General features: G+C 44.5%; 2 protein-coding genes and 1 long non-coding RNA gene across 8 annotated transcripts in view; 1 reads left to right on the top strand and 2 right to left on the bottom strand.

Moving 5' to 3' along the window:
- Nucleotides 1–2,046, bottom strand: part of LOC130172522 (uncharacterized) — a 9,017-nt gene extending 6,971 nt beyond the window's left edge. For all 4 annotated transcript variants that reach the window (XR_008828272.1, XR_008828271.1, XR_008828274.1 and 1 more), the window contains exons 1-2: nucleotides 1,924–2,046; nucleotides 496–613 (exon numbers count right to left, since the gene is read on the bottom strand). This is a non-coding gene — a long non-coding RNA (uncharacterized LOC130172522). The remainder of the gene's footprint in view (nucleotides 1–495; nucleotides 614–1,923) is intronic.
- On the top strand, nucleotides 1,939–21,985 carry ptpn23a (protein tyrosine phosphatase, non-receptor type 23, a). Its single transcript, XM_056381300.1, has 24 exons — nucleotides 1,939–2,156; nucleotides 4,247–4,321; nucleotides 5,109–5,236; nucleotides 5,658–5,734; nucleotides 5,916–5,965; nucleotides 6,054–6,185; nucleotides 6,284–6,364; nucleotides 6,463–6,594; nucleotides 6,776–6,823; nucleotides 7,616–7,672; nucleotides 7,805–7,863; nucleotides 7,978–8,057; nucleotides 8,707–8,821; nucleotides 8,941–9,006; nucleotides 9,567–9,712; nucleotides 9,865–10,182; nucleotides 10,388–10,542; nucleotides 10,671–11,002; nucleotides 11,113–13,627; nucleotides 13,954–14,138; nucleotides 14,232–14,336; nucleotides 16,024–16,162; nucleotides 16,540–16,653; nucleotides 17,572–21,985. The coding sequence occupies exons 1-24, from the start codon at nucleotides 2,073–2,075 to the stop codon at nucleotides 18,160–18,162; spliced, it is 5,784 nt and encodes a 1,927-aa protein (XP_056237275.1). The 5' UTR covers nucleotides 1,939–2,072; the 3' UTR covers nucleotides 18,163–21,985.
- Nucleotides 18,950–24,871, bottom strand: part of scap (SREBF chaperone) — a 36,475-nt gene continuing 30,553 nt past the window's right edge. For all 3 annotated transcript variants that reach the window (XM_056381303.1, XM_056381302.1, XM_056381301.1), the window contains exon 23: nucleotides 18,950–24,871. In XM_056381303.1, the coding sequence (XP_056237278.1) occupies nucleotides 24,626–24,871 (246 nt within the window). In that variant the 3' untranslated portion in view covers nucleotides 18,950–24,625.

The raw sequence follows: 24,871 nt of genomic DNA, 5'->3' as shown, positions 1-24,871 counted from the left end.
TAGACTAAACGATCAGTTGATCAAAAACTGTCAGATTCATAGATAAATGAAAAAATTGTTAGTTGCAGCCCCAGACTATAGTTCAATAGGTTTCAGACATGTGGCACAGTATATATACCGTATATACTGTATATACGGTATATATACAGTATAATGTGTATTATATATATTTAGTGTGATAAAAATATACAGTAGATGTGCAAATAAACAGTTTACAGTAAAAACTGAGTATCTGAGTGTTGCTTTTTCCTTCAAGTGTCTGCTCAGGATTTCTTTTACTTTGTCTTATCTTTCTAGCTCAATATATGAGGCCTCAGCTTTACTGTCGCACTGCCGCTGCACCATGTCCAACACATGCCTGTATTATACCTCCATGGTCCAACATGAAAATAATGGCTGACAATCTCTGGTTCTTAGTAACAGATGAGCGTTCACGCTCATTTTATCATGGATTAGCTTGAAGATTATTTTGTAATTAACCCATATCAACCTCACCCAGTCTGTTGTGAGCGGAGCCCCATTGGCCATCAGGGCTCTGACATCATCATTCTGTCTGGTCTGCGCCGCCTCCAGCAGCAGCCGCTTCCTGAGATGCTCCAGTGACATCTGCTGACTGGGAGGAGAAACAACACAGAGAAACACAACATGGTCAAACAAGGTGAGAAATTTCAACTGAGCACAAGCTGATATGGCCAGTGGCGGTTCTAGCTTGTATGGTGCCCTGAGCAAATACCCCCTTCAGCCCCCCTGCCCCAGCTATAACTAAAGACACACTAACTTTTACATCAAATCACTGCAGTGTGTCTGAAAACATTTCTGTAAATTTCTATAATAATATTCTTGTGATATTATTCCTGAAAACAAACCATTAATACATCAGATCTTTCTGAAAAATATATGTTAAAGTTCTTAAATATTCTGATATTATTCCTGTTAATACGATAAAATATTACTGAAAATATTCTTGTAACAAATGATCATAACTTTTAAAAATAAATTATCCGCCATTGGGTGAGGACAGGTAGGATAATAATAATAATGATAATGATAATAATAATAATAATAATAATAATAATCATAATAATGATTATTATTATATTTTATTCAGTCAGAATTGCTCTGAAACGAATGAACTGTATGTTTATGATTGTTATATGATTATTATTATTATGTTTCATTGCAACTGATGTTTTTCTGGACTCTTGCTTCATGTTTGCTGGTTTTACTCTGTGTGTCCATAAGAATGTGAGTTCTCATGTTGTGTAAATGTGTAATTTAATAAAAGACTTTGAAATCTGAGTTAAGTGACTTGATTATACATTCTATCATTCAGGTGTCCAAAAGAAAACACGATCTGTCTATTTAAGCAATATCACCTATCACCTCACCTGAAGATGTCATATTATCCACGCCTGTTTCATTCCCATAATCCTCCTCTGACGACCATACATCATTTCATTCAAATGCTATTTCTGGAAATATATTCATCTTTACGTTGCAAAGTTTTTTTTTTACAATCTAAGATAGATAACGACCGTTAACATAACGCTAATTAACGGTTAATAGAACACCTGTAAAGCGCAGTGATACATGTAGTTAAAAGTCCCAGTGCTGCTATAGGCCTACTCTCAATCAGCACTCATGGAGTTTCTCTTGTCCAATCAAATTACTTGGTCGGAACTAACTGTTGTATAAAATAAATTACTCTTATTACCCTTATTACAGTATTATAGCGGGAGAACTATATGCTTTCTACAGAATGAACATAGGAACAGCAATAGACGTGATAATATCAACTTCATTTTAGCGAATAGCTTAATATACGTTTTGCTTTTCGAAGAAAATAGAAAGCAAGTCTAGTTGCACCACTGACTACATTTCCAACAAATCCGCGCGCCACGTATTGGGGGCTACGTCACTTACGCGTCTTACTTCCGGTTGAAGTGTAAATGGATACATGACACAGTTGTTTGGGAGGAAAGCTTTCTTCTGGAAAACCGTTAACGTCCACAAAACTACCGACGAGGTTTGGACATCGTAACGGCTGATAGCGCCGTTTAAAGTCGGCCGCGATGGAGGCGGTCCCCCGGATGCCGATGATCTGGCTGGATTTGAAGGAGGCAGGAGAGTTCCAGTTCAGCCCGTCCGTCAGGCAGGTGAGCTGGGTGGGGAATGGAGCAACAGGGCTGAGGTCGAAAGTCAACCACGCAGGGATTATGGACGAGTGGATAACCTAATCAAGAAGCTAACGTTAGCCACCGGTCAAACTAGCCAGTAGCTGTCACTGGTCTGGGATAGAATTTTCCAGAACGGGTAGCTAGGATCTGACTGGCAAATCCCCCTGACCACCGCCTTTTGTTTGCTAATGTTAGCATCCTGCTAGCTAAATAATAAGCTAGAACCCCAAGTCGAAGTTCGTAATTAGCTCTAAACCAAGTGGCTAACTCCTAGAAATGAACCAAACTACTCTGCGCTGAAGTCATAGATACGCACTGTTAAAAATTAGGCGCCTCGCTCCTCACGGCCCGGTCAGACTGCCGACGTGAACATAATAAACAGTGATCTCATTGTCACATGCACCTGAACGCAGCAGCTTCTTCACATGCCAAAGGAGACAAGACAACGGATATACATACAAATATATAAAGGATATGTTATCTATAACATATTTTATTATTCTGTTATTTACATTCATTGGGAAATATACAACGCAGTCACTAAGTTACACCTGTTACAATACTGCTGGTGATGAACAGGTTTTAATAGATACATAACCATACGCAACCAATACATTGGGGACAATAAAGTGAACATAAAATTTATGACTCTTTATTGACTGCTTTCAAATTGTTCCATAGAGAAAATTCCTTCATGTGTGTTTGAAGGGTGCACAAAAGAAGTATAAGCCATGATATGTAGGGCTGCAACTAATAATTACTTTCATTTCCATAAAATCTCAGAAAAAAGTGCCTGTTAGAATTTCCCACAGCCCAAGGTGGCGTCCTCAGATGTCTTGTTTTGTCTCACCAACAATCAAAAACTATATATTATTAATATTTTGTTTACTTTTATGTACAAGAAAGAAAAACATAACATATTTAAGCTGGAATGAGGAATGGATGTTTAGTATTTTTGCTTAAAGAATGACCAAAGCAATGAAAGTCACTGTTGAATTTCAAAACACAAAGTCATTGCTCATTGTGATGCATACTGATTTCTCACGTAATTAAAAACATCACCTATTTTCAAGCTCACGTGTCTGATATTTGCAAGAAAGAAAATTATGTTTCAAATGCTTCTTGTGTTTTAAAATTTTTAATCTGGTGATCTATTTTCCAGCTCCTTCCTGGAGCAGATAAAAACAGATCTTTGCCCTCTTTGGTTACTGTAATTTCTGTCAGTAATACTCTGTATTTTGCAATGGACTGTCTACATCAGCACCTTCATTCAAAAATGCTGTCTGTCTTGTGTGAAAAATATTGCTAACTGACATGGTGGTGGTATAATTTTAAATTAATTCAGATTTTGGAACAAGTTAAAGTATAATATGTGAGAAAATAATGTTGCGTTCCTTATTGGCTAATTTCACTCAGTTAATCATTTAAGACTGTCTCTAAATTGGCTACAGTTTCATGTGTTTACCTCAGACAAAAGGTAGAACAGCTCATATTTGTCTTGTGGAAGTCAAAGCGGGACAATGCCTGTCCTGTTGCTGTGTCATTGAGCATCTCTCCTGAAGCCCTGTGACCTTCCTGCCTCCATGATTTCATTATAAAACAGAAAGAGATGGACTAGTAAGAGAATCAGTATGTCTGCAGGGCTGTTTACCTCCTGACCTCACATTAAGTCGCTTGTTTTCAATCATAAAGACATTTGAAGGGAAATGTTAAAAATTTTGGACTTTTTGCCTTTATTCCAGCAGGACAGTGAGAGATAGGCAGGAAAGTCAGAGAGGGGGGATGATATGCAGCAAAGGGCTGCGGTTGGGATTAAATCCATGTGGTACGTGCTCTACCTGGTGAGCCACCGAGGCGCCCCCAAAACCTATATTTTCTAGGCAGTCATCCTGCATGATGTATGTTTTTAAATATGATTCTATTAAAGCCAAACATATTAAAACATATTTTGCCAGTCTGGATTTTGTTTTTACCTAAACAGCCTTTTTTCAGCATGAGCAAGTAAGGAACAGGATTTTTTAAAATGCACCATGTTAACCTGCTTGTTCTTCCTGTCTCCTCTCGGCTAGTTCATCTTGAAGAACTATGGAGAGAATCCGGACAACTACAATGAACAGCTGAAGAAACTGGAGACAATGCGGCAGGTAGGCCATGTGCAAAACGTCTCCAGATTCAGCAGAAATATTTTCCGACCTGTTTGTCATTATGTGGAATTCCTTTAAAGCTGCTTGTGAATGTAGTTGAAGTTATTCCACTGTCTAACATCCACTAAGAAACGACAAACAAGAGGCTCGGTTCATTCTCATGTGTAACAGCTACAAGTCCACCTGTGTAAGAGGAAATGTGAACACTTTCAAAATGCTTTTACAGTTATTTGTTGATTTACTTATAGTGAGGAAAAGTCAGGACGACGAAAGTGGGAATTTAACAGTTGACACAAACTGTTTCACAGGAAACAAGGGCCTCAAACTGTGAAGAAATCATGCAAAGATCTATAGAACTATACAGAGTTTATCACATATATAATATCCACCCTAAGTAAATCAGAATCCAGCTTCACAACTACAGAACCTGCTCTCAAATAAGATGCAGCTGAGCTCATCAGAGATGAGGATGTAATCATAAGAGTTTGTGGTTTGTCTTTACTCTGTCGGTTTCCTGTGGGACACACTAATGGAGTCAAATGTTGCTGTCTAACAGCTGAGGGATATCTGTTGGTTTCAGTTTGCACATCCATCCAAGATCTGATCCCAGTGAAGACTCGAGTCCACATGACGACTAAAAATGAGCTCATCAAGAAAATAATCAGTTCTTAACATTACACGACGTACAGATGAGTCGGGTCACGGTGTGTTTCCAGATGTGGTGATTTGTGTAGCTTCAGTGGTGAAGAGCAGCCGATCAAGCACAGAGTCTGTGTCTGTTCCACAGAGCGCAGTGAATGTGACGAGGGATTTCGAGGGATGCAGTACACTGAGGAAGTATTTCGGCCAGCTGCATTACCTCCAGAGCCGAGTTCCCATGGGAGCGAGCCAGGAGGCTGCTGTACCCATCTCATGGTAGTAACACACACAGACACACACACAGACACACACACAGACACACACACAGACACACACACACACACACACACACACACACACACACACACACACACACACACACACACACACACACACACACACACACACACACACACACACACACACACACACACACACAGAGGTAGATAACAGAGGCAGGACTGAGCATTCACACACACGCCAGTCCTCCTGCAGTCTGATCTATTGTTTGCCTACACTCCAGAGGGTTGGAGCTTATTTTAGAATTCCAGTCACTGCGGTTTCATCTGGATAAAAATGTCAGTTCAGTGCCCTAAATGATAATGTAGAGAGGTGGACAAAATAACAACACAGTAAAGTATCTAATAATCACAGATGCTCTGTAATATTCCCTTTTTAAATTTTTGTTTTTGTGCAGGACTGAAATTTTCTCTGGAAAAACAGTCACACATGATGACATCAGCTATGAGCAAGCCTGCATCCTCTACAATCTTGGTGAGTGATGTCACCTAGAGCAACATATAGGCGCTCATCAAAGCAGATAAACGTATTTATCTTTGCAGGATATCCTGTAAAAAGACTGGGTGATGGGGTGAGACCACTCAGACTCTTGCCTTGTTTCACTTGAAAAAGTGAAAAAGTGTTAACTGAGCCTCTGTCTCTGGATTCTCTGTAGGGGCCCTGCACTCCATGTTGGGAGCCATGGATAACAGGGTGTCTGAGGAGGTAAGACACACATGTATATACAAAACAAACACAATCATGTACCGTATGTGATATACGTAGTCCCACTGACTATCTGCCTTGCTTTCAGGGGATGAAGGTGTCGTGTACCCACTTCCAGTGCTCTGCCGGGGCATTCTCCTACCTGAGAGATCATTTCAGCCACAACTTCAGTGTGGACATGAGCCACCAGATCCTTAACCTCAACATCAACCTTATGCTGGTAGGTTACACATACTGTATGTAGATACAGTACACACACGCACGCACGCATGCTCGCTCGCTCGCTCATTGGAAAATCAACCAGTGTCTACTTCCCAGGGCCAGGCTCAGGAGTGTCTTCTGGAAAAGTCCATGTTGGACAACAGGAAGAGTTTCCTGGTTGCACGCATCAGCGCTCAGGTCAGTGTCTTATCATTATATTTCCATCACATTTAATAACATCATATCAATCAATAATTCAAATATTAGAAGGTATAAGTGTGGCTGTGGTGCTGCAGGTGGTGGATTACTACAAAGAGGCCTGCAGGGCTCTGGAGAACTCGGAGACAGCCTCCATGCTGGGAAAGATCCAGAAGGACTGGAAGAAACTGGTTCAGATGAAAATCTACTACTTTGCTGCTATTGCACATGTGAGTCTAATGGCAGAGAGGCACTCAGACACACGCACACACCCAACTGTGTGTGTCTGTGTGCGTGTGGTAATTCCGTGCATGTATGATTGTGTGTGTGTGTTGGAATTTGATTACTCAGATGCACACACAGACACAAAACACATTTCCTCCTTTCTCTGACTTGTTTTTCTCTCAACAGCTCCATATGGGAAAACAGGCTGAGGAGCAGCAGAAGTACGGAGAGCGGGTAGGACCACATTTCACACTCAGGATTTTTATTACATCTGCTATCAGGTTGCTGTGGCTTTGATCTGTGTGTTTTTCACTATTGGTTGCCGCATAATTCAAAATAGAAATGAACAGTTCCTCCAGGAATTTGTGAAGAATTAACACAAATTCAATTTTTCCTTGAATATAATTCAATTCAGAACCACTTTTACAAATCAGTGTCAAATAAAAATCAAGTCTCAATCACCACAAATAAACTTCCTTCTAACTTTCGGTGATGGTGACTTTTCTGTCCTCTCAGGCTCTTACCTCCAGTGGTTCCACCATTTTTAAAGGAATAGGTGGGCATTTAGGGAAACCTGAGACTTATTTGATTTCTCGTCTGTACGCTAATTATAAAGCAAGAATGAGCAGGCAGTTAGCTTAGCTTAAAGCTCTGGCTCTGTCCAATGGTAAAGAATATAGTTGTTGCCAGTCTGTTTGCTAAGCTAGTGGCATCAGTTTTAGCCTCTAAATCTTGACAAGGAAGGGAATAAGTATATTTCCTAAAATGTCAACTGTTTTTCTCTCTGACAGTACTACACAGCATGTTGGAAGTACTAAGGTTACCTTATAGACTAAATTCAGGGTGAAGAAATTACATATGCACATTCAACTTCCTGCTACAGAACAGGATAGCAGTTACTGAGTTTACTGTTTCAGTTATAGCACACTACTTTTCCTTCAGCTAAATGTCTCAAAAATAATGTTTCACCTCTGTCTGGCTCAATCCAGTTTTCCACTCGGCTCCATTTCTTTCTTTTTCCAACAGTTGGCGTACCTGCAGAGCTCCATGGATAAACTCAGTGAAGCCATCAAGCTGGCCAAGGTACAACAGCACGTACTTCCCTGTAACACAAGATGAAATCATTTTAATGTCACTACAACCAGTCGTGGTGTGTGTTTTCCACTTGTGTTATAAACTGATAAGCTCTCCTTTTCCTTTTCTTGGTACAACCAGGGTCAACCTGACAGTGTGCAAGAGGCCTTGAGATTCACCATGGATGTTATCGGTGGAAAGTGAGCAAAAAGTCCTGTGTCACAGTTGTTGGTATTTTCATGTAGTTTCGCTGGTGTCTTATAGAAGAAACGTACAGTATGTGAAAAATGTTGTCTTTAAACTTTCACCTCCAGGTTTAATTCAGCCAAAAAGGACAACGACTTCATCTATCATGAGACGGTTCCCTCTCTGGAGACTCTGGCCTCAGTCAAAGGTAACAAGAAGCTTTACTGCATTCACTCACTTTGTTTATGCAAAGCTGCATTTGCATGTTGCAGTATGTGTCTGCTGAGTGATGTGTGTAGCCCTTTGTGTGTGAGACAGTTTTCTTGAATAATAAGCCACTGATTTGGTTTTAAAATGTCTGAAAATACTGAAAAAATGCAAATCACCAATATCCAGTCCAAGCTGATGTATTTCTGTCCAAATCCCAAAAATAGTCAGTGTAAAATTATAGAAGATGAAGGAAACCAGGAAATATTCACAGTTGAAAAGCTGAAGCCAGTGATTTCTTTCTTTTCTTAAAGAAATGAATTACACAAATAATCGATTGTCAAAATTGTTGTAGAATCATTTGTAGAATAAAAAGTCAGTTGACTTATCGCTTCAATTGATTACTTCTGATTACTCACATTCAAAATACTGCAGTGAGACAGGCTGACTAAAACTGGCTGCATGCTGTGCTATAAAAATAAACTAACTCACTAACTAACAGCTGTTCCTTTCTCATGCTGTCGATTGTGATCGCTCCTGTTCTGATGATCTGTGTAATTCTGTTGATAAAATCAAGCTTGTCTGTTACTGTCCCAGTAATACCAACAACTCTGTGCTGCCCCACCCCCCCCACTCCCCCACCCCCCCAGGTGCACCACTGGTGAAAGCTCTACCAGTCAACCCCACCGACCCCAGCGTCACTGGACCAGACCTGTTTGCCAAGTTGGTGCCAATGGCTGCTCATGAAGCCTCTTCTCTGTACAGGTAGGCACTCTCAGTGGATGCTGAGTTCGTATTAGACAAGTTTGTGTTCATTTAGCCTTTCATGCTTAAAGATAGTTTATCAATGTCTATCGGTTAAAGTTATGTTTGTGTTCTTCCAGTGAGGAGAAGGCCAAGCTGCTGAGGGACGTCATGGTCAAGATAGAAAGCAAGAATGAGACACTAGAGTGAGTACATGAGTGTGTGGGGCTGAGATCAAATTTATGACTTTATATATTTAAAATTGCAAGCTTTTAAAAAAAATCCAACCTACCAACCAAAGAGTTTACTATTAATCTATAAGAATCTCAGGTAATGGTCAGGTCCTGTTTGAGGACATGTCGGACATGTCAGTAGCCACAAACCTGTGCTGTTACCTAGGTATGAAGACGAATGCGCTTATGTCATTTGATCCTTGGAACTGGATCCGTAGTGTAACCTTAGTGCCACTGAAACGCTGCAATGTGCTGTACAAATTGCAAATTATGGACCTGTCACTTTTTATAAGAAGCAAACCTAAGTAAAGATATTTTATACCATTAATTAGGTGATGATTACCTGTAGCAGTTTTGTCTACAAATGGTGACTTCCACCAGTCTCAGGTTCACAAGAAGATCACTGGACATCTTGGTACAGCAAAACTTAAAACTGATACCAAAAGTGTCTAGTACAGGACTGATGGGAATAGATTTTTATTTTACCAGAAGCTGAACCAGTGTGAGCTGACTGGTTTCGTCTCCTCCTGCAGACAGTTCATGGACTCTCTGGGCTTGGAGCCGGAGTCTGTGGACAACCTGGACATGTACAGTCACATCCCTCCGGTCCTGATGGAGAAATGTGCTGCGCTCAGCGTTCGACCTGACACCGTCAAGAGCCTCATCCAGTCTATGCAGGGTAAGAAGTGTATGAAACATTTACTGCTCCAGACTGTTGAATACACTCATTCAAAGTTTTGGTTTTATAGACATTTTTTGTTTGTGTTTGGCTCTGTGGCACTTTGCCGTGTGCGTCTGTAAATAATGCCCGTCACATCCCTGCCTGTGCAGTGCTCTCGGGCGTCTTCACTGATGTGGAGTCTTCACTGAAGGAGATCAGGGACGTCCTGGAGGCAGACGAGGCCGGCGTGCGAGCCCTCCAGGAGGTCGGCGGCCCCGCTGCTGGCGAGATGCACCCAGCGGCGCAGGGTCAGGCTCTGGCTGAGATCCGCAGGGACCTGGAGAAGTACATGGAGGCCCACGAAAAGGCCAGTTTCACCAACACGGAGCTCCACCGGGCCATGAACCTGCACATCAGCAACCTGCGTCTGCTGGGGGGGCCGCTGGAGAGTCTGAGAGAGGCCCTGCCCCGGCCCCAGCTCAGTGAAGGTGAGGGCGTGTTTGATGAATGAATGAAAGTTTTTCAGGCTTGATGTTATTATCATATTTAAATCAAATAAGTAAAAGAATAAGAACAAATCAAAGGGCCAGAAAACATCAATAAAAGGCTTTTGAGAATAACCAGAAATGACATGTTTACAAAACATTGATTTTATCTCATATTGTTCTAACTTGTGAATGTAACGACATGTAGAGGAAGTAGCAGGGCTGCAGTGTATGAAGCGGATCCTGGGGAAGGTCCAGGAAATGAGGGAACAGAGAAGCTCTTTGGAGAAACAGCTCCGCGACCTCATCCAGCAGGACGACATCACCTCCACCCTCGTCACCACTGAGCGGGCCGACATGAAGGTAACCTGTTACAGTGATTAAAGGAGGATCTGCCCACTTAAACCGCACCAGTCAATGTTTGTTCTGTGTTATCTTGAGGATGAATTTTCAATAGCTTTCCAAGCATTAACTGTGAGATCTCCTTTCAGCGTATATTTGAGGACCAGCTGAAGAAGTACGAGCAGGTGAAGGTGTACATTGACCAGAACCTGGCGGCTCAGGAGAACATCCTGAAGGCTCTGACGGAGGCAAATGTTCAGTACGCCTCAGTTCGCAAGGGCCTGAGTCAGACCGAGCAGCAGTGGAACAGCACGGTCCAGGGACTGGTGGGCTCGTACGAGGCCTACGAGGACCTGATGAAGAAGTCACAGGAAGGGAAGGAGTTCTACGATGACCTGGAGGCCAAAGCGTCCCGTCTGCTGGAGAGAGCCAAGGCCCTGTGTCAGACGAGGGCAGAGGAGAGGAAGCCCGTCCTGGAAAAGTAAGGGGGACATGAAATAATAAAGGTCCAATAATGGTACAAATGACGAAACTTATGTTTTAATCCCTGATTTTCTTACTGTACCTCTTAATTGTTTGTCTCATCCTCAGAGAGACCCAGAAAAAGCCCCCAGCACGGCCCACAGCGGCTAAACCCTCCCTGAAGCCAAAGGCTCCAGATGCAGACTCTGCCTGCTCCAGCCTGGAGGACCCGGAGCTGGCCCAGCTCAGTGCAGCCATCTTGGCCTTGGGGGGTGACCTACCTGAGGAGCTCCGCAGCCTCCCCCCTGACATGTCAGCCCTCCCCACCACTCGTATGCCCGGTCCTGAAGCCTTCATCCCTCCTGGTGCTAACCTGGCCAGCAGCAGCTCTCTGCCTTGGCCCGGTGCTCCAGCTGCTGGTCTTCCTCGCTTCCCCGCCAACCTGCCGCCTCCAGAACTTCTGGCACGGATAGCTCAGTTTCCTACTTCAGGGGCTCTAGCAGCACAGGGGCCCCTGCCACGAGGGCCCCTCCCTCAGATGACTCCACAGATGCCTCCACAAATGCCACCCCAGGCAGCGGTGTCAGGCTATCGGCCACCCCCTCCTCAGGCTCCACAACCTGGCCCTGTTGCCCCGACACCAGTCCGGCCTTCAACCACCACTGTGGACAGCATCCAGGCCCCCATCCCCAGCTACGCCCCCACACCACACCACCCTGTCCCACCTGCAGCCTCAGCGGGCTACACTGTGCCCCCACAGATGGGGGCCTATCCTCAGTTTATACCCCAACCAGGGATGCCCATTCGAGGCCCACGGCAAACTGCTGCGCCCCAACCTCAGCAGCAGAAGCACCCCCAGCAGTACCCCCAGCCCCTCCCTCAGGGTTACCAGCCTGGACCAAGGGCTCTTCCCGGCCCTCACCCTCACCCTCCCCAGCAAGCCTACCCCCATGGATATATGCCCCCACAGCCTGGTGTTCCTCCCCAGTACCAACAGGCATTCCCTGGGCAGCTGCAGCCTCACCAACAAAATGGCTTTCAGCCTCGGATACCCCAGGGCTATCAGACTCCACAGGGCTTTGTGCCCCAGCAGCACCCCCAGATGATGCCGGGCTCCATGCCAAGGCCCCCTCAGGTCCAGATGCCCCCTCATGCTGCGCACCCACAAATGCCCTCAACGTCTCAGCCAGCTCCCCCTGTATCTCAGCCCTACCTGCCCCATCCCAGCCAACAGATGCCCCCCGGACTCCCTCACCAACACATGTTGCCCCCCAATGCCCAGCAGATTCCGCCCCACCCACAGATGCAGATACCAGGTGGTCCCAGAGCACAGATGCCCCCAACAAGTCAGCCAATGCCTCCAGTCTCACAGAACTACATGCCCCCCACTAGCCAGCCCATTCACCCCACCCTGCACCCACAGGTGCCTCCTGCCTCACAACCTCATATGGTCCCTGGTCCTCAGGTCCACCTGCCAAGGGGCCCTATGCCCCAAATGCCCCCCGGTGCTTTACCCCAGCAGCACCACCCCCACCCTGGACAGCCCCCTGTACCAAACATGCCCCAGCAGCCCATGCGGATGCCCAGCCAACCCCAGGCTCAGCCCCCTCACTCTGGGGGAGTGTGCTACCCAGGAGGGCCTCCAATGATGCCCCAGCAGCCCCTGGCACCACAGCCCGCGGCTCCCCAACAGCCTCAGGCCCCTCTCCCCATGACCCATCCTCAACCCTCTACTATGTACCCTTCAGCTCCAGGACCAAACATACCTCCAAGTGCCCCGCAGCAGCCCACCTCCATGGGCCCACATGGTCCTCACGTCCCCCCAACACAGCACATGATGCAGCCCTCAGCTGGAGGTCCTTCAACGGCTCAAGCACCCAACGCGGTCCCTCCTTCCCCGTCTCCTTCCCCCTCTCCGTCCCCCTCTCCAGGTTCTACCTCTCTAGGGCTGAACCCTCAGCAGAGACCCACACCAACCCCCACCCCCGGAGGCACAGCCCAACCCACTCTTCCCTCTCCCTCTACTGTCTCTCCCTCCACGTCGCTTTTTCAACGGCAGAACTCCAGCACAGACGACCTCCTCTCGTCGAGCCCAGAGAGCCAACCAGGAGGCACCAAGGCCCCCACCAACGTCCTCCAGCCAACTAAAGCCGACCCGCAGGATGGCGAGCGTCGAAAGAAGAGCTCACAGGGAGTTCTCTTGATCCAGGGCGACCCTTACCAAGCTCCGGAGCGTGTCGCCCGGCTTCACAGTGAACTGGAACGTTACAGAGCCCAAGTCGACTCCCTGGAGCACCCCTCGGAGACCGAGGGTGGCCTGTCGGTGCTGGACGCCCGCTGGAAAGAGCTGCAGGACCAGCAGGAGAAGGACGCCCGCCAGCTCTCCATCGCCATCGCCCGCTGCTACACCATGAAAAACCGTCACCAGGATGTCATGCCCTACGACCTCAACCGCGTGGTACTGCAATCGGGCAAAGACGACTACATCAACGCCAGCTACGTGGAGGACCTGTCGCCATACTGCCCGCGCCTTATCGCCACACAGGCTCCGCTCACCGGCACAGCCGCAGACTTCTGGCTGATGGTGTATGAGCAGAAGGTGTCACTGATAGTCATGCTGGTTTCAGAGCCGGAGCTGGATAAGGTACTGAGTTTACTTTAGTTTAGTTTACACAGTGATTTAACATAGAAAATTCACATGGATTTCTATAAACTTTTAGTCTTAGATTTCTTCGAATTTGTTTTCTCTTACATTTTCTTACATCATCTCTAATGTGTTATTGCATCAGTGAAAAACATGCAGACATAATACTGAAAATTGTTTGGTTTGTATGAGGATCACACATTGATAACCAGTTAGTTTTTATCAAGTATTGTTTGATAACAGCTCCTACAGAAACCCACTCCACCCACAGTTCATCTAATTTACCTCTCTGTGTTTTTAATGTTGTCTTCTCCTTCTCTCTCCAGGGAAAAGTTCTGCGCTACTTCCCAACAGAGCGCGGCCAGCAGCTCTCTCAGGGACCAATCACACTCAGCCTGACCACGCAGAAGACGACGCCGACGCACGTGGAGCGCATGATCAGCCTGCAGTACCGCGACCAAAGCCTGAAGCGCACCGTCGTCCACCTCCAGTTCACCTCCTGGCCCGAGCTGTAAGTCACTAGTTCCTGTGAAGTAACAAACGACTCTGATCATGTTTGAGGTCAAAGAGGTTCGACTCATCGTTTCTCCATGTTTCTCGTCAGCGGTCTTCCTGACAGCAAGAGCAACCTGCTGCGATTCATCCAGGAGGTTCATGGACACTACCTCCACCAGAGGCCCTTACACACACCTGTCGTGGTGCACTGCAGGTGAGTGTGTGTGTGTGTGTGTGCGCCATGAAGTCTGGCATAGTATATATTTAAAACAGAGGTTAAAACCAGCCTGCAGCCCATTGATGTTTAAGGTGCAAGTAGCTGGTTGGTTTATTCTACAAGCGTCTTGAGGAGCAAGTGGTGAACTTAGGGATTTATGTGTCAGTTTGTGCCCTGTCTCTAATGCAATTTAATAGCACTGGCATATCGCAAATGATGTCAAGTTTAACAACACATTTATAATATGGTCAAAGCTGTGGCGATAAGTCTAAAAGAGCGAGGTGCAGGGATCCAGATGGGTCATTAAGAAGGTTATAAAGGCCTGTCAGCAAAAATAATTAAAAGTTTGGTTTTACTCCAAGTCACTAGAAATGAATCCATTCAAATGTACCATAATTAGTTGTAATGAGGTTTCAGTCTCACTGCTGTAATCTATAGACAGTTTAATACTAAGCCTGCAGCTGATCCTTCGGTGTTCAGTGTTGTTCAAGTTCACACTTCACAGGAGCTGGGGTCAAAGTTCAGTTCACACAGATTCAAATCAACTAGTTTCAGTCATTTCTTTGGTTTTAGTTTTAATGAGCTGCTCAGAGCGGCTCATTAAAAACTACCCATCCGTCCCCAGGCCCCAATCACTGCCACATTACTGTAGACTACTGTAGAGTCACAGGTAGAAGATACTTCTGAAAGCCAGGAAAAACCAATGTGACTAAATGTTTCACCACTTAAACAATGTGTCACAAGTCAAAACAGATCAAATGTCATTCAGCTCTGCAGCTTTTTTTATCATGCAGAAAGTATAAAAGAAGAAGGTGCAGTAAAGGTATAGATGCAGTGAAATTTTATTTAACCTGTATAAAAATAACATTACAGATTACAGACTGGTAGCGGCTCCACCACTGGATTCATTACAGTCTCTTCCTGAAACACGTGCTGTGATTTCAGTGCTGCAGAGACCACGATGTAGAGAAAGGAAAAAAAAAAAGACCAGGGAGTCAGCAAACAGCTCTGTGGTGCATCGCTGCCACCCTGTGGTGTGTGAGTGTCGTGGACTATCACGAGAGGTTGCCAACAGAAATGTTTACTTCACCAAAAACAAGAGCACGTTCACAACACAACACAACACAACGCAACGCAACGCAACGCAATGATACGAGTTCCTCCGACAACTGGTCTCAACCCAGAAACGCCTGCATTAAACTCAGTGGCCAACACAGGAGTAATTGGTGGGAAGATTTCAGCTTCATTTCTTGTAACACTGTTTTGTACCTTTTTGACTTTTACCTTTTTTAATGAATAAAGTCAATTAGTTAATAAAGTCAAAGTGTTCACAGCAACGTTACAGCATGAGGCTAATGACACTAAATGTGCCACAAATCAGAATTAAACAGTTATAAAATTACAAATACATTTCTTATACAATAATATAGAAGATTTGATCCAGAATGAACCTAAACAACTTGAACAAAGCAAAAATACCTAAAATCTAGTAAATCAATAAGATCTTATTCTTGCACTGTCCATAAGCTTTCATAAGAATCAAACGCTTCCATACATTATGTAGTTTGCAGATTTCAGTGCACCAGTGGGTTTTGTTACTTGATATTCACCTTACCTCCTCAGTGATGCGGTAGGTGCTACAGGGTCAGTGTGATTAATCAGGCTGTACGTTTTTCTGCCTCAGCTCGGGCGTCGGACGCACCGGCGCCTTCTGTCTGCTGTACGCCGCTCTGCAGGAGCTGGAGGCGGGAAACGGGATCCCAGACCTCCCACTGCTGGTAAAGAAGATGAGGCAACAGAGGAAGAACATGCTGCAGGAGAAGGTCAGATACACAGAAATCTGCTGTTGTGTTTGAGGGTAATGTGTGATTCATGTTAGTTTTCATACTCCAGATGTTCAGCAGATGAGGCTCACTCGCCTACATTTTTAATTTGATTTGCATTTCCAAGATGTCCCGTTTCCCACATGATATGAATAATAATTTAGAGATAGTGTTAATAAGGTGACTGCAGTGTGTTGAGACACCTTGTGCTGATAACACAGCTGCTCTGTCACAGATGAATCCTGTGGTTGTCTTGCTGTAAAAATAACAACACACACAATAAAATTAACATTACATATAAAACACATAATGAACTGAAACACCTGCTGCGATGAATGTGTCGTCACTGAACTTCCTCCTCCGCGTCTCGTCTCCAGCTCCACCTGAAGTTCTGCTATGAGGCCGTGTTGAAACACGCCGAGCACGTCCTGCAGCGCCACGGCATCACTACTGCCACCTGCAGCAAGAACACCAACTCTGCAGCCACAAAGGTTTGTCACTCTTCTGGTCCAGAACTCATTCCAGGTGCACTAGACAGTTAAATAGCTTTAGTGACACTGGGGTTTGGACTCGCCAGCGTCTGCTGCAAGTGTGTACTCTGAAAACTCACCACAAAGTGTTGTTTGAGAACTGAACTGACCCTCAGTGTCCCAGTGATCCAGTGAAATGTTCCATGTGATCTTGTAAAGTCAGGAGATATCATGTACTTACCTTCCTGTGCTTATGTTCAGGTGCTGGTAGAATGAAAAGTCAGTAATGGAAGCTGGACAGTTTGTTGTTATTAATAGTCTGGACATGCATGTTGTTAATTACAGGTAAATGGAACTGGAACAAATTTCATTATCAATTCATTTTGACACTTTTATTTATTTTATATATCAAATATTTTACCCTTAATTCAAGCTAACAAAACATCTGGAACAGATGTGGCTATTGATTTTTTTCCACACAAATATTCCAATGTTATGAGCACCACCAACAAAACATTACATTGTAGACGATCATTTCAAATCATAGTCACCTAAATCCAGAAACTAAAATGTTTTTTGTAATTTGTGTTAACCTTTAACCCTTTGATGTTATACTTTACACATGTAATTGAAAATGGCGACTGTTAGGAAGAAGTAGAAACAGAATGGAGCAGTAGAATGACCATAGTGTAGTGTTTGAATATTTGTTCCCTGGTAGCTCCAGTCTCTTTAACCGTTTCCATCTGAGCTTTGATGTTGAATGTATTTGCTTCCGTTCTGCTCACCTGATTGTTCCAAAGGAATTCTACGAGTTCTGGTCTGATGAGGTACTGCTGTCACTTCAGTAGTTAGAGGCTCTTTCATTTCCCTGAGTGTCTCTTCTGTCTTGTTTTTTTTTAATCGGAACATTTCTCTCTTCTCTGCGCCGTCTCCCTGCAGCCTTACTTGAGACAGGAGTCCCAGCAGGATATCGTCCTCGGCGGCGACATGCCCATCAGCTCCATCCAAGCCACCATCGCCAAGCTCAGCATCCGGCCACCCAGCGCCACAGACCCGGCCATGGAGGCCCAGTGTGGCCTGGAGGAGCAGGTCGGCACCTTCTTACCTGACCTCGACTCTCTGGGCGACATCCAGCCGCTCCAGGACCCCTGTCACCCTACAGACGCCCAGCCCCCTTCCTCCTTCAGCCCGCCTCTCTCCTCCCCTGCCCACTCTCCACCCCCACCCAACGGCCTGGATGCCGTCTCCCCTTCCCCTCCAGCAGCCAACCACCAGCCGGTCCCAGAGGCTGCGCCGAGCATCAGCCCGCCTCCTGCTTCCTCTGCTCCTGCTCCTTCGTCTCTGGAGCTGCTGGCTTCGCTGACGCCCGAGGCCTTCTCCATGGAGGGAGGAGGGAAAGGGAAGCAGCGGGTCACCAAACAGAGCTTCCTGCAGCCGGCAGAGGGTCAGGGTCTCCACGGGACTCGAGAAGAAAAAGGTGACGACCCGCTCAGTAGCCTGGACCCACTCTGGAGCCTCAACAAGCACTGAGACGAGTCCACGGCACGCTGCCTTTGTCTCACTCCACCACCAGGCGTCGCGGAGGCCTGTAGCTTTCTAATCTCGCTTTTAAGAAAAAAAACACGCTGAATCCTGGGAAAGCTGGTGACGTGTTAGCGGTGTAGATTACCAAGATGTGCCTGGTGGCAGATGGTAGGGGTTCAATTTTGAAGTTTGGTGAATTTCCACTGAAACACAAACACACTCGCTTCTCCTTCCATCACCGGCGGCTTCTGGGACCAGATCACTATGCACTCGTCTCGTATCCGTTCATTCCTCCTGTCGCTTTTCTGCTGCTTTTCTTTACATGTATGTGATGGATGGAACTTGTTCTGCACTTCTAGCACCAGATCTGGGCACGACAACAACAACAAAAAAACTCCCAGCATGCACTCCATTATCACAGCCTCGTCAAGGCATCACCAGGTAGTGACGATGTTCGGCTGCTCCCTTCTGCGCTGGTCTGCGATCGTTTTAATGTCTGCAATAACGGATGAGTGGAGCTGAAGCAGACAGGCTGAAGGAGCTGGGTGGAGCTATTTTTTAAGACACAAAAAAAAAACCACACACCCCCCCAATTCAATCAGTGCGTGTACTCAGTCGTCATGGTAACACCGAGCATCATACAAATCAGCACGTCTTAACAAGTTTGATTATTTTTCTTCGTCTGTAACACTGTAAATATCTTAAATAAAGTTAGTATTCCAAAAATAAAAAAATGTCACTAATCATTCATTATTGTAAAAAAGATCAAATAAATCCAGTAGACAGACAACTGTGTGGTATCAAAGCCTCTTTATTTGAAAATTAGTACAAAGTCTTGCGCTTTTTTGTGTTACAAAATAGTAAATAAGTTACCTCCACTACTACATCCTGCGTAGATTGTAGCCTGCCAATGAAGGGAGGAGGCTGGAGGGGGGGAAAGGAGCAGACATGGGGAGTTATAGATTTATTTATTGTTTTGGTCACAGCTCTGATTTTCCTGACCGAGGTCTAAACCGTGAGAAATAACACGGACTATGATTTCTCCTGGTTCAGGCAGCTGGTGGAGGATCAGATGTGGACCACCATGTGTTCAAATATCTGATTTCTGCCTTTTTATTGTGAAGATGCTGCCACACAATCGTTCCTTTTTTTTTTCTTCCCTGCTTTAACAACTCAAAAGGAGAAACGGAGGTCAAGGCTGCAACCACAGACTCCTGATATGGTGCAGTGAGAGCTGCACGAGTGAAAGCAACAGGATGAAAAGGTATGTTTGATCCTGAACAGCAACAACAAGCATGGTTTACTTCAATAAACTGGGAAAACCGTATTCATGACCTCACAAAGTACTGTTGGATATGGATTGTTACAAGGCCAAGTCCATATGCAATGAACCAAAACATTCATAAGAAGCTAAGATTCAATTGAAATTGCTACACCGACCCTCCCTCCTTCCTTTAAAGGAATAGTTTAACATTTAGGGAAATTATTTTATTCACTTTCTAGCAGACAGAGTTCAGCGGGTGAGAAGACTGACAGCACTCTTGCGTCATATGAAGTTGTAGCCAGTGTGACACCATATTCATGGACGCTGCTACATGGATGTTACTCTGTACACGTGGTTGTTGCATATTCAGTGTGTGAACCTGGTGGGAAGGGAGACCAACAATTTCCAGGCACATTAGGGTCACAAGTTCTGAAGACTTTGACCTTCGTTCTGCTGTGCTTCTGTTGACCCCTGACAGAGCTGTGTGGTGTTACTCAGTCTTTCACGAAGGTGAGAGAAATCTCACGTACCTGGTAAGTACTGAATGCAGCAGTGTCCAGGTATAGGTCAATAGCAGCAGAGCAGAATAACAGTCACAAGTTCTGAAGACCTGTGTCAGAAACCTACTGCGCCTGGAAACTAAATATTGTCATGTACTTTGACTGATGTCAGTAATTCCAACCACCAGAGTAACATCCATGCAGTCAGCCTTTAACAGAAAATAGTGTAACACCTGCTGGTAAGTGAATAACAAAAACTACAAACAGGAAAACAGCTAGAGTAGCTATTCTAAATGCTAACATGCTGCTTTAATTTGAATAAACTCTCAAATGTAAAAATGAGAATTTGCAGTTTTGTGCTTGGCTAATTCTTGGCTGCGACTAATAACGTTACAGTTGCCTGGCAACTTGTCAGACCAAGAAAAAGTCCATTATATAACCCCTGTAAAACATAAAAATAAAATATTACACTTCAGGTTTTGTATTAATTAAACAAATGAAAGCTCTGTTAGGTTAATTAGAGTTCGTTCAACAGTGCCGAGCTAGCTGTTTACTATCCCCAGTTAGTGCCTCTCATGTATCTGCATATATTCATGTCCGGGTTTCTGTAAAGGATAACTAACCAGTGATGTTTGGTCATTTGGTCAACGTCATTTTAAAAGCTCTTACAGTTGTTCAGAAGTCATCTCTTGAATCCTCAAAGACACTTCTCATCATCTGGATGAAAAAATATTCAGTCTGCTGCTGTGATAAAAAAAGAAAAGAAAAGATTTTTAACTCTGTGCCGCCGTTTCCTGACCAAAACAAAGATGGCTGCTCATTGGCTGCTTGGCCAGGACACAGGATTGTAACTTGGGAGTTAAAAATCTTTATTGTCGAGCAGCAGACTTAATATTTTTTCATCCAGATGATTAGAAGAGTCTTTGAGGATTCTGAAAACACTTTAAGAACATTAGATAAGTCAATTATCTTTTAGAGAAACCAGTTGTCACCTCTGTGAGCTGAATGAATACTTATACATGAGGCAAAGACAGAGGCTAGCTGTGTCCTCCTGTTTCTGGTCTTTGTGCTAAGCTAACCTACCAGCTGCTACCTGGAACCGTTAGCTTTGTATCACAGCGTGGTTTTGATCTCCTCGTTAAACTCTCTCCCGGGAAGTAGATAAAAACATTTTTTCCCCAAAGTGTCTAACTTTAGCTTGAACTCAAATTCACATTGCTAGAAAACAAGAAGTTTGAAAAGGCAAAATCTAAAAGCTACACATTTTTCCGTTTCTAAAATTCTCTCGACTACCGTTAACAACAGAAAACACAAAGCTAAAACATTAACACGGTTACAGAGCCAGGGAGATCACAGGTCTGCTTCCTGCTGAATGAACGGTATCTCTAAACGTATACAATGTGAATACTGACACTGCAGGTCAACAGTTGTCGTTTTCAGCTGCTTGTTTTGTGCAGAACAGAAACTAGTCCATGCTGCATCCCTGTGAAACCAGACCTGTGACCCTCATCAGTGTGAACTTGGTTTTCATGTCTACTTGTTGTACGTCCACGTTTCCTGTGCGTAAGCTGATGTTCGCATTTGTGCCAAGTGTGTGTGAGCATATGCGTCAGAGAGGGTTAACAGTGCATTGAATTAGTGTTGCGATGCGATACTGTGAAGGATTTAGTCGCTGTTTTTTGTTTTGTTTTGTTTTTTTTTTTTTGAACAGGTTTGTTGGTCACACCTTCTGGGGACTACATTCAACAGACGCAGATACAGTAGATGGTGGATGATTTGGAGAAAATACATTCTGGATGTTGTTGGTGTCAAACAGGGAGAAGTCTTAAAGCTGGAGGATTACACTCTCTCAGCAGGTTACCAGAGGGAGGAGGTGAAGTTCAGGCACCGACTTAAATAAGATCTAACGACGTGCAGTTTGGATTACACCATGAGTAGTTCATTTTTATCTCATCTGGGGCCAGTTTCACAAAGATATTTCAGACTGGTCTGTTGTGTTGGTCCGGTCTTAAATTGGTCGCATCACAAAAATAAAGACAGACTAATTTTAAACTTAAAAAAAAAACATTAGACAGCTTTTCCCCCAGGCTAACTCAGGCCCCAATGTTACCATGGTAACAAGCAATGACACCGCCACTGACCAGGAGCACTCAACGACAAAATAAAGGAAAACATGGCTCATAATTTGTGGTTTGCTAACATCGTTATGAAGAGAGCAAAGAGAAGGGAAAGAGTTTTTAGAGACCAAAATCAGATTTTTCTTTTTATTGTTTCACTCTTCAAGTAAAACGTCCTTGTAATTGTTGAATTCTTCCAGAAGACAAACACTTTCTGTTGGGGTAAACAGAGCTCAGCTGCCGTTTTTTTTTTTTTTTTACTTGTTTATTTACCCAGAATTCATTGTACTACAGTCCAGCTTAAGATGGTCTAGGTCTAAACTGCTTTGTGCAACAGATGAATTTAGACATTTACTTGAAATCTGACTATTTGTTACATCTAAACTATAGTCTGTCTTTGTGAAACCGGCTCCTGACGAACCTTTTTTATGAAACTCGCTAACTGAATTAGCAAATTAGAGGATGTCAGTTAGCAATCTTCTAATTGATAGAAAATATTTCCACAAGTTACAGGGGTTTAACACTCACTGTCACAGATATATCAGTATCAGCACATATGTTTATATAAGAGACTATCTTTAGCTTCAACTGGTCGAGCACTGCTTCCTTATCCTGACGACACGCCATACACACACGTGTAGGAACTTTTTTTTACTCCCTGAAATCGGTATCCGGCCTGAAAATTCAGCATCGGTTGGGTTCTAATCTGTTTGATCTATTAAAACATCCGAAAACAGCGGAAAATTTCCATCACAATTTACTAAAGCACAGCAGTCCAAAAACATTTGAAATACCATGTAAGACAAGGAGAAGCAGCAAATTGTCACATTTGAAAAATGACCTGCAGGATGAACTGATTATCAAAATAGTTGGGTTCCCTGTAGATCAATTAATCCACTAATGATTGCTGTTCTAATCCAATCCAGTAGTTAATTTGTCAAATGATACCCCCCCCCCTCCTCTCTCTCTGAACACTGTCTAACAGAACCGGACCACGGAGCATATTATATGTTACACTTAAAGAGACACCAAGTCTTTATGTGGGTACAGTGGATAAACTGACTTGCCTTCCTCCACATCTTCACCGACCCCCCGCAGAAAGAGGTGAACAGGTTTTTAAGACAGCTCCTCAAGTCTGCATCAACAACATGGTAATGACAAAAATAATGACGAAAACGCACTGTGAGATCCGATGTTGGACGTTGTGAAGTAAGTTTTTGTCACCGTTTGTAGCAAAAATGGAAACTGTTAAAAGTTGAACCAGTTGTAGATAACCGTTATTTTTAAAAGAATCTCTAAAGGGCACAATTTATAAAAAAAAAAAAGAAAATACGGTAGCCAATGTAAACACGACGCCTGTGCAGGGTGACGTCGCTATTGTCGTCCAAAAAATTCAAGCAGTTTGTAAAATGGAGGTAGCCTGATGAAGGTGTAGCACACGGGGGAGAGAGGGGCCACACGGGGGCCCCTCGTACAGCATCAGTAACCCCAGAATCAGAGGCCGAGGCTGGGATCAAAGGAGGAACCTCTCCCCCTTCAGCCCCCTACCTCACAAAAACAAACACTTCAGTGTTTCCAGTTCAATATTACGAATAATCATTTGATAACCAGTGCCCCAACCCAGACAATCACCATCTTTACATTTATCTCCGCATTATTAAATTCTCGTTTAAGAGCCAGGATTAGCCATTCATAAACAAACTGTTATTCAAAAATGTACCGCTAATAAATAATAGATTTATACATATAAAAACAGCCCCCGCTGGAGGTTCACTTTATACAGTAATCATCACTTCTCCCTCACACACATCTCACTCATAACCAATCAGTTTTTTTGTTCTCAGCAGTGTTTTGCCATAAAAAAAGGGCCTAAATTCATTCATTCATTCATTCATTCAATCTCCAAGACACACACACACACACACACATTTATGTATAACTGCTCAGCTCATCCCAACAGGCTTGTAAACCCGTCGAGCTCGCCGTCGCTGCTCTCGAGCGAACGAGGCAGCAGGAATATTAAAAAATAAGGAGACAGTTTTATCTTCCTCTCTGGGCGGGTGGGGGGGTTACTGTGAAGCCCCACCCGTATCAGCAGCATAGAGGGCAGAGCCACAAAAACAAACACGCCTGCACACACACACACACACCAAAAAAGAAAAAAGAAAAGAAAAGAAAAGCACAAACTGGTGACTGGTGAGAAACATCCAGCTTTTCTTGAACGGACCTCATGACCCTCGTTAAATGTCAGCTCATCAGTGTCGAGGGCCGGTCCCCGTCCGATAAAATGCAGCAGGTTGCACAGTGTTCAGATTTTCCTTCCTCATTGCATCCAGGCGTGCACTAAAATCATCTCACCCTTATAAAAAAAAAAAAAAAAGCCTCATGTGCACAAAGAAACCGGTGTAATGATCGTGTCTCGTCCCGGTGTCAGAAACAACAACAACAACAAAAAAAAAAAAAAAGCAAAAGAAAGTGGGAAAGTAGAAATGATGAAGAGGAAAAGGATGTTCTGATGCATGTTTTTTTTTTTCAGTGAGTGTTCCCACCATCATCATCATCATCGACCTTTGCCGTCCATCCCTCCCTCAGTCTAGTTTCTCCAGCACCGAGGGCACGTACACCAGGCTCAGCTCGCTGCCGAAGTCGCAGACGATGGCGGCGTTGTCGAGCACCAGCAGCTGCCGGACGCCCTGCCCGTCGCTGCTCTGGCCCAGGTAGACCGTCTGCAGCAGGTCCCCGAAGTTCAGGTCCCAGAAGGAGACGCAGCCCTGGCCCCCCGTCACCAGGAGGGACTCGGAGATCACTCCCAGACTGGCCCCGCATCCCACTTC

The sequence above is a fragment of the Seriola aureovittata genome, chromosome 7 (genome assembly GCF_021018895.1).
Source record: "Seriola aureovittata isolate HTS-2021-v1 ecotype China chromosome 7, ASM2101889v1, whole genome shotgun sequence".
Classification (NCBI taxonomy): Eukaryota; Metazoa; Chordata; class Actinopteri; order Carangiformes; family Carangidae; genus Seriola; species Seriola aureovittata.
Note: the sequence above shows the minus strand (reverse complement) of the source record. Positions and strands in the feature narration are given on the sequence as shown.

Excerpts from the sequence above, each read along its gene's own strand:
- ptpn23a (XM_056381300.1), top strand. The coding sequence starts at position 2,073 with ATGGAGGCGGTCCCCCGGATGCCGATGATCTGGCTGGATTTGAAGGAG. Across the intron at positions 6,186-6,283 it reads TCAACATCAACCTTATGCTG|GGCCAGGCTCAGGAGTGTCT; the intron begins GTAGGTTACACA and ends TCTACTTCCCAG. Across the intron at positions 13,628-13,953 it reads CAGAGCCGGAGCTGGATAAG|GGAAAAGTTCTGCGCTACTT; the intron begins GTACTGAGTTTA and ends TTCTCTCTCCAG.